A 15,227-nucleotide genomic window follows, 5' to 3' on the forward strand; every position below is an offset into this window, starting at 1 on the left:
CTTTACTCAGCTCTGGTCTTGCTGCAATCTTGAACGGCGGTGACTGATGAGTGCAGCGCTGAGTGGAGTCGCTTGGCTCTTTCTTTAACGTAGATATTTTATCAGTTTTATTCGGTGTTTCACGGAACATTTTCTCCAGAGGTGAAGCGTTACACGTTTGTCGAAGATGTCTGTGGCCGGGCTGAAGAAACAGTTCCATAAAGCCAGTCAGGTATGGAGCCGCCTGTTATTGCTCGTTCATAACAACAATTGTTAGGATGTGGACCATGTCTGCTGCTAACGGTAAACGGAATCAGGATCCAGGTGGTTAGAAAACATTAACACGCTAACTTTAAATTCTTACATTTAACTGTGGTGGATTGTGGCGCCAAATTAGATGTAGTTTCTTGGCATTTAAAGCTGTAACGTTGTGTGTTACGTTACTTTCCCATCTAACGGTAGATAAGTTCGTTCTGTAGGGAGACAGCGTCACACCAAAGTCCGCTAGAAAATCCGACAATGAAGTGTGTTCTCGCATTCAGGCAAACACGCATTCTCCGTTTGACTTCATTAAAGAGCCTTTACAAAACAGTGAAATGCCATGGATATTTCGGCATTGTTATTTAAAGTGTTTGTTCATCTGGCAACACAGTACTTTAATAAAATTTCAAATGTTCGACCTAACGTTAGTTGCTGTTGTTCCCAAGCTAACGTTAGTATCTGTGGGAGAAACTGCTAATATCCCAGCGAACATTTCGCCGTTGAAGAAAACTTGAAAAATATAAAGCTTCAGTCAAAATGAAAGTTGAACCGACATTAGGTCAGAACGTCGATGTCGTTCCACCTGCAGTTTTTAACGTCTCCTCTACGTCAGGTCAAAACGTCGTCTCAGCGTGCAGTCTTCTGTGTTTATGTTTATGTTTCGTGAGAAAGTGTCTTGCAAGAATTTCACCAATGCTTAATGTTGACAATCACTCAGTATTCAAGAATTCTTGCACACATCAGATTAGATTCCCCCTTTAATGTAAAATAATATAGTAACATAGTGTATAATTTAATTAAAAATACCATCTCATTTAAAGTCCAACAATCTGCACTACTGTGTGCTGCAATACTTAAGTCTTAATGCTGCATTATTCCTGATCTGGTCGCACCCTGGAAATAAAAATAAGTGAAATGAAATAAAAAGTCTTTCTTTAGTAGTCATATGGCTTATGACCACGTTTCATTTCATTATTTTGTACTTCATTGTGAGAATACATTATGATTTAGGAGTATCATCAATATCATCTGTGTGCCACTTTTTGCACTCCCACAGTTGATGATCGCTTACAAATGAACTGAAGTTCTATGTTAATAAATAACTTACTGCATAATAATAATACATTTGTGAAGAAGCCTTTGTGGAGACTGTGTGCTGTTTGTGCTGCTGAGTCGACTGAGTTCTCTTTGAAGGATGCAAGACATGTGCGGTGGATTGAAATTTATTTTGCTTATTATGCAAACATAACTTTAAGGTTGCACATCAACACACTCTATAACACTGTAAGGGTATGAATTTAATCTCCGTAACGTTTAATTTCAACTCGTTTGATGTGACAGGTTGTGTCATAGACCTGCCATCAACCCCCGAGTCAATGAAATGTTTGCAAGGATCATAATGTCAGGAAAAGCTAGCAAGAAGAGTGGAAATACTTTGTTTATTGAACATAAAAAAATATCATAATATTTTGACCTGATGTAGTTTGGCATATCTCTATAGGAGAGAGAACTAATTCTGAATCTCTACATTTGAGACCCTGGTGGAAAGCAAGCCTAGTTTTACTATAGACAGCGGTATTACAGCAGCTGTTAATATTCTATTTAGCTATCAAATTATGCTCTGTCCACCCACCAAAGTCTCTCCACATCCTGTGGGAAACACTGAGTAAAAAGCACATTTTGACTATTTAATTTATGCAAAGGTGTCATGATAACGGTCTTACTATCCAAGGATCTGTTTTGCCCGCCTTCTTGAGGATTCGTCACACAAGTATCCATAGTAGCGTTGCTGTCCTGTCACGCTTGCAACTCACTGTTATTTACAGGCAGGTAGAATGAACATGAAGCCATCAGAAACATTGATCCAACACGCCTTCTTATAATAACAATTTCAAACACAAAGGTACCTATTGTTTAATTTGGCCATGCCACCACTACGCCTAACTGCACTGTTAATGTTATAACGCTCATAAAGTTTCATTTACAATGGACTGGCTTCCCACAGCCTCCTGACACCAAAATACACCATGGTGGGTGGCAGTGAGTAACTGTGAACCAGTTCTAACATTTAGATAACGGGTAATTGGAAACAAATGCTGCCTTGTGGATCATCTGCTTGTCTAAATGAGCAGTGGCTCTTAATGATTCACAAATGTCTTAAGCTTTGTTTAAACCTTTTAAGAACCTTTGCTGATAAAGTAAGCAAGCCAACACCAGAACTCCAGGTGGAAATGGATCGGATTAGGATGGAGTTTGGCATCAGGTTTTCCTCACAGGCTTGTTGTCCATCTGTTAGGTGTTCCCTTACCATACATGTAGCCTGCTGATGCATTTTGCCATTGGACATAGAGGGATTCTGCTATCAGACAGAAAGTGTTGGGGCGGCTGTGGCGCAGGAGGTTGAGTGGGTTGGCTGTTAATCGGAAGGTCGGCGGTTCAATCCCTGGCTCCCCCTGGTTGCGTGTCGAAGTGTCCTTGGGCAAGATACTGAACCCCGATTTGCCCCTGGCAGCTGTTCCGCCAGTGTATGAATGAATGTGAATTTCCGTTTGAGCACTTAGGCTCAGTGTATGAATGTGTGTGACTGGTGAATGCAGATGTAGTGTAAAAGCGCTAAAAGACTAGAAAGGCGCTATACAAGTACGGAGCATTTACATTTGGGTTTGGGCCATTTTTGTTTACTAGAGCTTCAAGCTTGGGCTTGGTCTTGGTTTAGTATTTTCAAGTGACATGTGTTCCAAGTAGGTACGCAATGCTTGGTGGCAATAGAAAGAGATAGAGTGTAGTCAGTGGGCATTAGCTTTGCAAGCTAACAACCAGTTCTGGATGAAGCAAAAATATAGCTTTCCCTTAAGCTGGGTCGAGTCTTGGCTGAGAGAGTCGGATCTTAAAGTGGCTTTTATATGCTTTGGATGTCCCTTTTTAGGCCCGTGCAGAACTCTAGGACATGCCCACTAGAGCAGCTACCTACTGTATGTAAATCTCATCCACTTGTGCAATCAGTGTTTACCTCAAATTTTCTATAGTTTTATAATTTGGTGCATAAATGTCAGACTTTAGCATTATACTGTACTTCATGACACACGCCTTACTGAAGTGCCTGGGTTATACTCCCTGATGTACAGTTTGGTAGCTGACACTGACCTATGGGTGGGGTGTGTAGAGAAAAATGTTTTATTCCTTTTCAAGCTTCAGTGCAGAGTGCTGCTGCACATTGAATCTCACTCAGTTGTAACCATGAAAAATATTTTTATTAGTAAAGGTACATGATTTTCTCTGGTGTCCATCAGTTTAATGCCATCCTGCTGTACATGAATGTAACATTTTCAAAGGCCTTAGTGTGCAACAAACTAATTTCTCAAATACTGTGTTTATTACCTGATCAGCCTTTCTGTGTGAGAACATGATGTTAGTTACCCCAGAGCTGGTTTCATGTACAGGCCTGGACCTGTTGTATTGGCCACATACCATGATAATTAGTCACCTAAAGATTTCAGCTCCGTATGTGTGACTGTAGACATCAAGACAGGCCAAGTAGTAAATTCAACTTTTATCACAAAAACAACAGATAAAGCATTGCTATTAAAGAGACAATTGTCTGTTTTAGGACTTATTAAAGTGTACTGTCAAGCCTTTGCTTTTATTTATTTTATGGATTCACCGAATGTTCAGCCACCGAAATTAATTGCCCGAAAATAGCACTTTCTGTGTTTGGCTTAATAAGTCAAAAGACCAAATAAATTTTACCGAACAATTACATTTTAAAGCGTCAGAGAAAGACCAACAATTGGCCCTTTGAAGACGCTGTCCTGCTGAACTGTCTCCTAGCACATCCACTCCATCTGTGGCTGACTTCTTAGAAAAGGCAACAAACAATCTGACCCGCTTTGAGTGTTTCTCTCACTCGTTTGGGAGAAGGTGATTAAGCTAGCCGCACCTAAATTTGAAGTGCACACGTATTCAAGCCTTTATGGTAACCGAAACAGACCAGAGCGAGCTGACTGGCAGGTGAGCGACTTTATGCTGTCAGTTTCTCTCTTTACAAAGTGTTGCAGTGTGAGAGTCCTACCTGAAGAGAGGCTGTGAAGTCTTCATGTTACGCAATACCAGAACCACATACAACATTATTTATCAAACTGGGTCGCGAGGATAGACATGTGACAACGTCTGGTTTTCAAAATAAGGTTTCTATACAGTGTGGAAATAAGATTAAATGGATTATATTCACAGAAAGAATAAAACATATTACATGTGTACATTAACAGTAAATGGACACATGTAATTTACTTTACCGGACCTTTTTGGGCCTCTGACCCACCCATCAAAGTCTCTCCAAATCCTGTGGGAAACACTGAGTAAAAAGCACATTTTGACTATATAAAAAAAATGACAAAATAAATGGAAAAAATATGAATGTACTTGTTCGGTGTTCGGCAAATTTTTTCATTATATTTGGTTTCGGCTTCGGCTAAGAATTTTCATATCGTTGCATCCCTATGCTTTACGTGGTCTGTGTTTGTAAAATATCCACCTTGTCCGTGACTTGTAATGTATACTATACACGCCATAGTTCTGCTAACATGCACAAACCCACAACAACAGAATTCCCTTGAGTGTATGTATGTGTAGGCCAGTGATTCACCTCCTCAAGAGAGTCCACATTCTTTTGAAGGGAAACTGCTGTTTACTCTAGTAGTCCGTATGGTACGGACCCACCCACCAAAGTCTCTCCACATCCTGTGGGAAACACTGAGTAAAAAGAACATTTTGACTATTTAATTTATGCAATGGTAAAAAAAAAAAAAAAAAGCAAAAATGTGAATGTACATGTTTGGGATTCACAAAATTTTTCATTATATTTGGTTTCCACTTCGGCCAAGAATTTTCATTTTGGTGCATCCCTAATTTATTTAACAGTAAACTTTTTAAGATGATAGTTTTGCATTGTCACTTTTGAATCTAAATATAGCTGTTTTTTAAAGGCATACAGTCAGTAGGTTGCCTGACAGACACAATTCAAGGCCAAAAATCTCACGTTTGGTGTGAGCCATAGACTGTATAAAAGAAGTGGACGTAGTCACCGCGATGTCACCCGTTGAAGTCTCGAGTTTTGCTGTTTGGCTGCCTCCATGTTGATTTTTTGCAACCAGGCACCGGATGTGACCATATTTGGACGAGATGATGGTGCAAGCACCTTGCTAGGTTAGCTAGGTGCATCTGTAATTCAGGTTATTTATGATTTTAACCGGGATGATAATAATAACTAGCTAAAAATGGGCTTTAAACAAAATGTACTTAATGGAAAAAATAAACAGCTGACTAAAAATAATCTTTCAACGACGCTGGTTAAATGTACACAGTGCAGTGGAGACGAGTCACACACAATCACAAGGTAGCCCCACCCTAAAGCATATGCTGCTCTATCGTCTATTTTCCCCTAAATGGGACCATAATTTACTAAATGAACATCATGCTGTATTAAAATAAGACTTAGACCATAAACTCCTTAGGAAAGTGTTTAATGAGGGAATAAATCAGCTGAGAAGAAGGACCATTTTACCATTATTTCTAATAGAACCAGCCTTCTTTTTGCTACCAGAGGAGTCACCCCCTGCTGGCCGTTAGAAAGAATGCAGGTTTAAGTTACTTCCACATTGGCTTCATTTGTGAGAGCCGGGGATTACCGCTTGGTGTGAGCACATGGTCGCCAAGAGCAAACCTTAATCAGGATTGTGTATCAGGATTTGTATGAACTAGATACGAATACAGGCTAAAAGTTTAATTCTTAGAATTGTGGAATTGGTTTTCACATGGCAAATTCAGCATAATGTCTATATCCACAGCACTAATTCTATAGTCACGTCATAGTCGCCAATCTGCTGCTGAGTTTCTCTTTTTACTGTTTTAATTAACATTGCTTCCATTTTTTGTGATTGCTATAAAGTGAAAGATGAAAACACACACACTGATACCTGGTGTATCGTTATGTTGCTACGGTATAAATTATCTAATAAAGAAATAATATACTTTATGGACTGCAGTTTAATTTGCAATTGTAAAATTGGTTAGGTTCCTCCAAGCCCTGTCTCATTCCTAGTGAAAAATTCCTTCCACTTGCCTCGGGTTATAACTGTCTTGTGTGTCATTGAAATTCCCATACCAAATACCATCAGTTATCTAACTACATAAAGTGCTGACGTTGGTGATGACCTTAGACCAGCATCTGTGTGAATCATAGATCAGGAGATTTACTTCAGTTCGATTCAGAGTATCACTAGCGTTTCCCCTCACAGCAGAGAGGAACTTGCATGCTGGTCACCTGGGCTTATGCAGGGGAATATGAATGTAATTACTCACGTGAAGTTATCCCATGTGCATGAGCTAAATGTCAACCTGCCACTTCCGGTTTGTGTCTTTGCTCCTTGTATAATTGTACATTGAACTAGACATGCAGTTATTGTTTCAAAGCCTGTTTCATGAGATAACATGGAGGTCAGGTCTCTAACATAGGGATGTTATGCACTCTCACTTCTTTTTATTCATTGCACACATGAAAAAGATTTAATAGAGTCTTTTCCTTTGGTGGCCAGTGATTTCACAGGTAAAGCGCCCCTTGAACAGAATGTTCTGCCCGTATTTTTCCTGGTACCTGTTTGATCTCACTATTGTTATTCTCTGAGTCATGCAGTGATGAGCAGTCAAAGTCAAGGCTGTAAAACAATTGAGAGCTTTTCTAACATTTAGGCCACCCTCAGTGGTTTCCTGCTACTGGAAACACTGTGAAAAAATATCTAAAAATAACAGCCAGACTCTATCAATCAGGCATATCGCCCCAGGACAAAAGCAAGCAAAAGATCAGTTTTCAGAACATAGTGTATGTCATGTAAAGCAAAAACACTGTTTGGTATTTCACCTGCTTCCTGAAGTGGAAATGGGACAGATGTAAAAATCTCTCCCAACCAGCAGAAGATAACATTGTCGCTTCCTGTTGATTTCAACCATATCTAAATCTTTTTCCACTATTATTGGAAAAGGGGCTAGGGTATTGTAGTGGAATCTAATATCTGGCCTTTTGCATAAATCTCCACATGTGTTGTGTGAGTGTGCACAACATCAAGATGAGTTTTACAATTTTAAAAGTGTGCATTTTCAATCCTGTTTGTCAACACTGATGGACTGAATGGTTTTCTGTGGGTTGGCTTTCAGTTGTTGTTTTCATTATTGATTCATCTGTTTGTTATTCTTTGGCTGCACCAAACAGTCTTTTAGTTATAATACTAAAATGCTATAATACAAAAAAATGCCCATCACAATTGCGTAGAGTCCAAGATGACATTTTCAGATGTCTTGTTTTGTCCAGCCAAAATCCAAAGATAGTTGGTTTAAAATGATAGAAAACAGAGAAAAGCAGCAAACCCCCCTCATATGAGACGCTGGAAAAAGAGAACGTTTAGCAGTAGAGAGATGCATCAATCGATAAGCAGCTGAATATCCGATCCTGTGCAGATCAAATTTACACACATGAGCACTCTGTTATACTTGGTTGAAAAGGGACAGAGGTGTGGGAACCTTTTCTACTTTTACACTGAGCACACCTGGCCAATCACTGCATAAAGTGCGTGTGATGTTTGGATTGTCAGAAAGTTACAAAAATTGTCAGGCGCAGTGCCCTGTATCCTGCTGTCATGAAGGCGGAAGCATTCTGAAGCTAATAGTCAAGCAGCCTATTAAAAACCAAACTCCTTATCAATCTAGGTGAAAGTTTCTCAGGGTTTGAGCTGCCTCATGTCTTCACCACAGGTCAGAGTACACAACGTGTGTGCTGTCTCGTGCATGCACACCTGCCACATGGATTTAATTGATTTAATCTACTCTGCAGTAGCAACATGTTATCACAGTAACCTATGTATGCCTGCAGAAACAAAATGCCACTAGATAGAGATAGAGCTGACACCTCCATGAAAAGAATCCATCCATCTTTAATGACTCGGTGATGGAGGGACTGAGCAACAGTCACCTGGCGGTCTTTCAGGCAGCCTTTCAGCTCATTAACATTTCAGCAGCTCATCATCATTATGTGTGGCTTTGCTGACGTGGATCAGCAAATTTATGTTGGTGGTACAACAGCCCATAGCTGAACAGCAACTGATACCTGAGATACAGAAACAGGGTGTCCTCTTGGAGGATTTCCCAAAGAGTGAATTATGGTATTAGTAGCTTCTCTTTTTCCACTGAGAAAATACCTTGTTTCTATCCTAGATTTTGTTTATAAACTTATATTTTCTAAGGTCTTGATGTACATAGATTTTTGCAACATCATATTTAAGGAAATCTACAGAGAAATCCTTAAGAAAGTAGGGAAATTAAATTATTTATTCACCATAGCATGCTCCACATGCAGCGAACTGTTAGGAACTGTATGTAAATGGTAGCTGATGTTTTCGTCACACTGAAAGAACATTAGAAAAAACTTTTGCAGAAATATTCAGATGGGACTCAAAAATAATTTGTGAAAATGAGATGCAGCTGGCATAAGATACAGATTGAAACAGCTTGTAACAATAGAGTGCAGCACTAGGGGATAATCGCATAAAGAGCAGTGGGAGTTTGGTGAAATCTTCCAAAAACAGACGGAGAGCTTATTTGTTTTTGCTTTTGCTTATTTATTTGTTTCTGGTTCAGAGCTCCTGATAGAAAAGTTACTGTTTATGCACTTCAGGAAAGAGAAATACAGGGGAAATGGGCAGAAGCAGAATGAAGCAGGAAGTATTATGGGTATGGGATGGGTTCTAATAGCAGTTTCCATTGTGGATCGACTTCCAAATACCCTGTTCAGCTGTTGGTATAGCTTTTAGTTTGTAGTAGGGCAGCATGATTAGTATTTAATCAAAAAAGTACTGCAAGTATGACTGTTGTTGTGACCCTGGCCCTGATGGTTTGCAGCCTGCTCTCTAAATATCAGCGACTGAAAAACCCATGTCAGTCGACCACTATTTGGCACATTGAACTTCTTCAGCGTGAGAGATAATTTTCAGACTCCACCAGGTCACCAGATGGCCAGTTCCCCACCTGTAGGCGGACTCATCCCACTTGAGATGAGCCCAATCATCTGCAAACTGCAGGAGCTTGACAAAGGTGCAGCTGTTGCCTCAGACAGGAAATGAGCTGGGTATGGGTATGAGTGGATATATTGGCAGATAAATAAATATGTTTGAGGTCAATAGCGTCACCTTTTTTTTGGTCCCAATTATTTAAAGAAACAAATTTCAGGGATCCATATAAAAATGTTTAGATTATGTGTTATGTAAAAAAAACTCTGTATGAGCTACTGGGCTGTTGTTGGGTTTTTAGAATCTCAAGTGATGATAAAAGAAATGTCCTCTAGAATTTTGTATCAGTCAGGCTGTAAACTGTATTGACAATATATCAGTGGTGTATTGAGACTACCAAATGTTTACAGTGGAATTTTTTTCAGTTTAACTCTCTGAATTGACCCTTCGCTAAGCCCCGCCCCCCTTCGTTACTGGTAAGTCTGACAAACTGCCTGCGCTGCCACTGTCTATTACTGCACTCCCCAGAGAAATATTGTCTAAAGTGCTGGAAAAAGCAATCTCAGAAAGAAGCAGACAGTTTTGCAGTTGCATTATACATTTGAAGGTTGTCTTCAGGCTGTTAAACTGATGTGAAAGAAATGAATAATAGAAGCTAAAGCCTACCGATAACACAGTACAAGTGAACCACTGTATCCCCCGACGACTCAGACAAAAGACAACAATATTAAGGATCAACACTGTTCCTGTAAAGCTGGGTAGGCCTCTGTTCATTATTACAAAAAAAAAAGCAGAACAGTAGGGCTTCATAACGTTACATTCAGTAGGAAGTTAGCTCGTGTTAGCTAACTAATATCACATTAGGAACAACCCACAGCCGACATTTTTCTGGATTTATTTAAGGTTTTGGAAAGAGAGTAAATCGTACGTCTCCTGTCAACCTCTCTGGGTAGCAACTGTAACTATTACAAGTGCTCCAGGAACAGCGTTTCACCATATCTTAGAAAAATATATAAATAAAAAAATAATAGGCACATTCATGAAAGTGTCGGACCTCAGTTAGAGCAAGACCTATACTGCGCTGTGATTGGCCAGCTGAGGATTCAGGGCATGGCTTAGCGAGGAGTCAATTAACAACAGAGAAACCTATATGAATATGAAATATGAGTGGTATCATGCTTGCTAGTTTACCAGCTGTCATTATGATTTTGTGTTCCACTCACACCATGTGGCTTGACTGAAGGAATAATAATTACATTAGATCTGGCCAGAGCTCGTCGGCTAATGACACTACTGATGATAACGAACAACTGTGTCCCTCCTTTGACAGGCCCCTAGTGAGGCAATTACCTGGATTGGCAGGTTTAGCCCAGGCATGACGAAGGAGGATTAATCCAATAATGTCATGCCATCGTGTCTGATGTGTTTTTTTTTCCTTTGAGAAAAGATTAATTCATGTTCTTGTAAGTCTTCTGATTGTCTGTTTTCAGTAAGCTAGACAATCTTGTTAACTCACTTACAGTTTGCCAGGAGATGATTCTCCTGCAACAACTGACAGCAGCTTTGATTTCCTGAAACAGAGCTGTGGTGTATGGTTTTGTAGGCTGGGGTTAGATACATCTGGTTGAGTGGCTTAAAGGGAAACATTACAATGTCTGCTTGACTGTCTGCAGCCTCTTCCTTCCTGCACACACTGAAACTTGAACACATGAAGAAAGTTCCACCCACATACTCTGAGCTGCAGTGATAGATGGGTTGAAATTGTATGTAGTGTGTGGATGGTGTGTGTAGATCAGTGGATCTCAACCTTTTTTGGGCCAGCGCCCCCCTATCCATTATCAAGTTCCCTTACCGCCCCCCCCATGTTGGATATTTTCCCTGAATATTGTTGATTTGATTATTATTGTTATTATTGTTGTTGCTATTGTTATTAAAAACATGAAAAAAGCACATAATAACACGAATAGCAAACAATTTTATGACTTTCCCAGAGAACAAAAAAGCCATGTCAATAGTAATTATATTTAATTAATAAGTGAATGTTCCCCTCAGAAACTTTTTTGGATGGTGCACTTAATAAGTAGGGGGTCTGGGGGTCCTCCCCCAGAGGATTATAAGGATTAAAGACTTAATTTCCTGCATTCTGACAATCTGCACCAATTTATGGTGGAAATGTTTTTATTTATGGGAAACACAAAATTCAGGTGGAAGGTGACAATTCAAAATATAAAAATATATCAGAATATAATGCAGTAAGGCTCTCAGGTCTTCTGTATTGCTTTATAATATGTTTCTCCTGTAGATCAACTTACTTAATATCATCCCTGCTGAGTCAACACACATGATTTAGCCTTCCCTCCTCTTTGTGTCTGTTGTTTGGGGAATTAACCTCTTTAAATGTGATTGTGGCACCTTTTCACCTTAATGATAAATTAATTCATTTTAATTTGGTTATTAACTCCTGGACTTTAATAGGCTAGCTCCTCTGTTTTAACACGTTTTTCATGTATTTAAACTAGATAACTGTCGGATTGAATGGTAAACGGTTGACAGGCAGACACGCCCCCGTTGAGAAACACTAGTGTAGATCATGTTTCATCGACGATCTGGCAACTTAGGTGACGTCAGACAAGCATCCGAAACTTTGATCTGTGTATGACGATTCATTCATTCATTATAAAGTTCGAGGGACAACAAAATGGGAGGGCCCTGGGAGATGGCCTTGAAGTACGGGAGTGTGTGTGGAGTGGAGGCGCTCTGCAGACACACAGAGGAGGGGAGAGGCTGCAGGTCGGACAGTTGAGCCTTGATTGGCGGTGATGGGTACAGCGCATGTGAAACTCAACAAAGATGAGAAGGAAGCGATATAGCTCGCTCTTCAGCTACTTCCATTCACTATACATATAGTTTACTTTTGTTGTCATATATATTAGATCATGCACAGGGCCACATGGAGGTTGCTTCGGGGCCGAATGTGGCCCGCGGGCCGCCATTCGAATGGGGCTGGTATACAGTAAATGCAGAATGAAAGGTTCTTTTAAAAATGTTATCTAGCCAAGGACATCTCAAGCTTTTCAATTTACAGACCTGTCTGACAGACACACGTGAGACACTATAAGTTTTGTACCGATGACACATCTGGGAGGTTAAAGATTTGCTTTTGTTTGTGTGGTTTTGAATTATATCTATACACGTATGACAAGATAATATCGATTACAATCTTCAAAGTTCTCTATCTGATGTTAAACAAATTATAGAGACAAACTAGTGATCACTCACCGCGGGAACCCATAGCCTTTTCATGGAACCTGCGTGGTCCCTGATCCCTGAACTCTACTATGACAACACTGTACTGTGTGTTATTGAGAAGGTGTACAATCAGCTGTCTGCCTTTCAGTGACCCTATCCAATCAATGAAGAACAGCTACAGCAGTTAGTGTGGGTTTGTTTGCAACCCTCTGAAGCAGAAGATTCTCTATTTACTTAAAGGGAATGGAAGTTATAGCAGCTTTGGTGTGTGTGCATGCCTTGTGTAATCTTTGTGTGTCCAAGGGGATGTCTCCGCTACTGAAAACAAATTTCCCCCAAACAAATAACAGATAACCGCACCGGTCTGTGTGTAAAATGAAAAGTATGTCTGTGGTAGACTTATCATCCACTCTGCAGCGATGCTGAGCGTTGTAGCCTGTTTAAGCTCAGTGTTTGTCATTGGTATTATTGTGCATTAACTATTTCATTCATGTCCCATGACTAAATGTTTTGTGCCCAAGCATTATTTGAACCACCAGAAATTAATTTTCAATTCTAGTAGAGTTTCTGAGATGTCTGGCTGAATGTTGGGAAAATGGAGTATTTATAGTTGATGACATATTAAGAACTTGCATTATTGTACATGCATCACAAGGAGTAGTACAGTACTGTGTATTTGTGTTTGTGTGTGTCTGTATGCATGTATGAATGTAGGCTATATAATATGTATGTGTTTATACATGGAAGGGATAATGCCCAACGAGGTGCCCATTATCAGGAATTAATACTCGATGGGGAGGCCAGAACTGCCCGACGCGCAGCGAAGGGAATTATCCCACTTATAGCATGATCACTTGCCAAAGAAAAAAAGTTAAGACCATTAATCTATATTTTCATGCATTTTACAAAATCTAAAGTTTTTCACAAGCCACAACTCCGTTTCCCTGCTAACACCGGAGGCTTTGATTCATTCCTGAAACAATCTATACCAGTGGTTCTCAAACTTTTTCTTGTTAAGGACCCCTAAACTGACACAAATTAGACCACGGAACCCCATTTGATTAGATTTTGTCCCAGGGTCAGGGTCCCATCTGACAGGATTTTTTTTGTTTGTATGTTTTATTACAGAAAGTATATAACCCATGACCAAAATAGTCACACAAACACTTCATTACTTCATGTGACTACGTAAATGATGACTGTGCCTGAAGATCAAAGTAAATCTGAAAAGACTGGCAGGGATGGTGTAACTAAAGATTTTACTGTGAAAAAATATGGCCCTACCATAAAACTCCTGCTTTTACAATGGAGTTTTGTTTTTTGAGCAGAGGATATTTTAACATTAATAATTCACATAAATTGACCTGACCTACCTTCTAATGAACCATGTAAACAGCATAAAGTAATTTAGGAAGTGGGGCTGTGTACTACTTCTCGGCTAGTAGTAAAAGATCGCATCAAAACGATGCTGACCATCAGCAGATCTCCTAGCACCACCAGCTACACAGACATACTATTTGAAACACAATTTCAAAATGTTAAACGTATTTGTTTGTACATGATCTCAGCTGGAAATCATTGGGTGGCTCCACTTTCCAACTGATCCCACCCGCCACTGAACTAACAGAACCCTGCTCAAAACAGCAGGAAGGCCATGGCCTAGTGAAATAATAACTACTTTAAAAATGTCAGTCAAATTTTTGTAAATGGCTGCATTTATATAGTGCTTTACTTTATTTGCCTCTCATTCACACACACTGATGGCAGTAAGCTAACATGCAAGGTGCTGGCCTGACCTTTGGGAGCAATTTGGGCTCTCTTGCCCAAGGACACTTACATGTGGAGCTGAGAATCGAACTGGCAACCCTGTGATCAGTGGATGACCCACTCTACATCCTGAGCCGAAACCTCCCTGCCTGAACTCAGTTTCACAATTCTATTCATCCATCCATTTTCAATACGCTTAACCGTGCAGGGTCACAGGGCCCACAGAAACAACAACCACTTACACTCACATTCACACCTAAGGGCAATTTAGAGCCAGCAATTAACCTAACCTGCATATCTGCATATATTAAATGGTGGGAGAAGCCGAAGCATTCTGTATGTGTATGATTTATCTTTTTTTGTTTTTTTTGATATCCACAGCACACACCAGAGAGAGAGAGTTCGTGCTGTTCTGTCTTCTTGTCTTTGCTTCAGATCCTATAGAAGAAACAGTGAAACAATATGGTTCTGCTCAGGGCCGTACGCAGGGTTTTAGAAATACAGAGGTCCAAAAACTGAGTTTGCTGGCAGGGTGCGGGGGCATTCCCCCAAAAATGTTGATTTCCCTAATTTAAATATGTCCATTTTGAGACATTTGGAGATCAAAAATTTAATAACAATAGCTTGAAAACCATGTCAGTGGACAGTAGCATGAGAATCAGGTCAAATGTTGCAATGAATTTCTCACTCTCTGTAATCACTGCCTCTCCTTCTGTCTGACTAATTTGTGTCTCCTGCCAAACTGTATTAAAAATAATTTAGTAAAATTATATACACATTCATTTTATCTTTTAGTTTGAGTTTACATCATCGCAATGTATTCAATCATTGCATCATTGCATGTACATTTTCTAATAAAGAATATGCAATTTCATGTCATATTTATCATAATTATTACGAGATCTGTGAACAAATATTTGG

General features: G+C 39.7%; 1 protein-coding gene across 2 annotated transcripts in view; it reads left to right on the top strand.

Annotated features, from left to right (window-relative positions):
* Positions 1–15,227, top strand: part of sh3gl3a (SH3-domain GRB2-like 3a) — a 45,577-nt gene continuing 30,350 nt past the window's right edge. Inside the window, exon 1 of one of the 2 annotated variants that reach the window (XM_046033017.1) lies at positions 1–211. In XM_046033017.1, coding sequence (XP_045888973.1) covers positions 167–211 — 45 coding nt within the window. In that variant the 5' untranslated portion in view covers positions 1–166. Of the gene's footprint in view, positions 212–10,022; positions 10,049–15,227 lie in introns of those variants that run through there. The other variant, XM_046033019.1, reaches the window with a different exon arrangement.

Source organism: Micropterus dolomieu, linkage group LG20, assembly GCF_021292245.1.
Source record: "Micropterus dolomieu isolate WLL.071019.BEF.003 ecotype Adirondacks linkage group LG20, ASM2129224v1, whole genome shotgun sequence".
Classification (NCBI taxonomy): Eukaryota; Metazoa; Chordata; class Actinopteri; order Centrarchiformes; family Centrarchidae; genus Micropterus; species Micropterus dolomieu.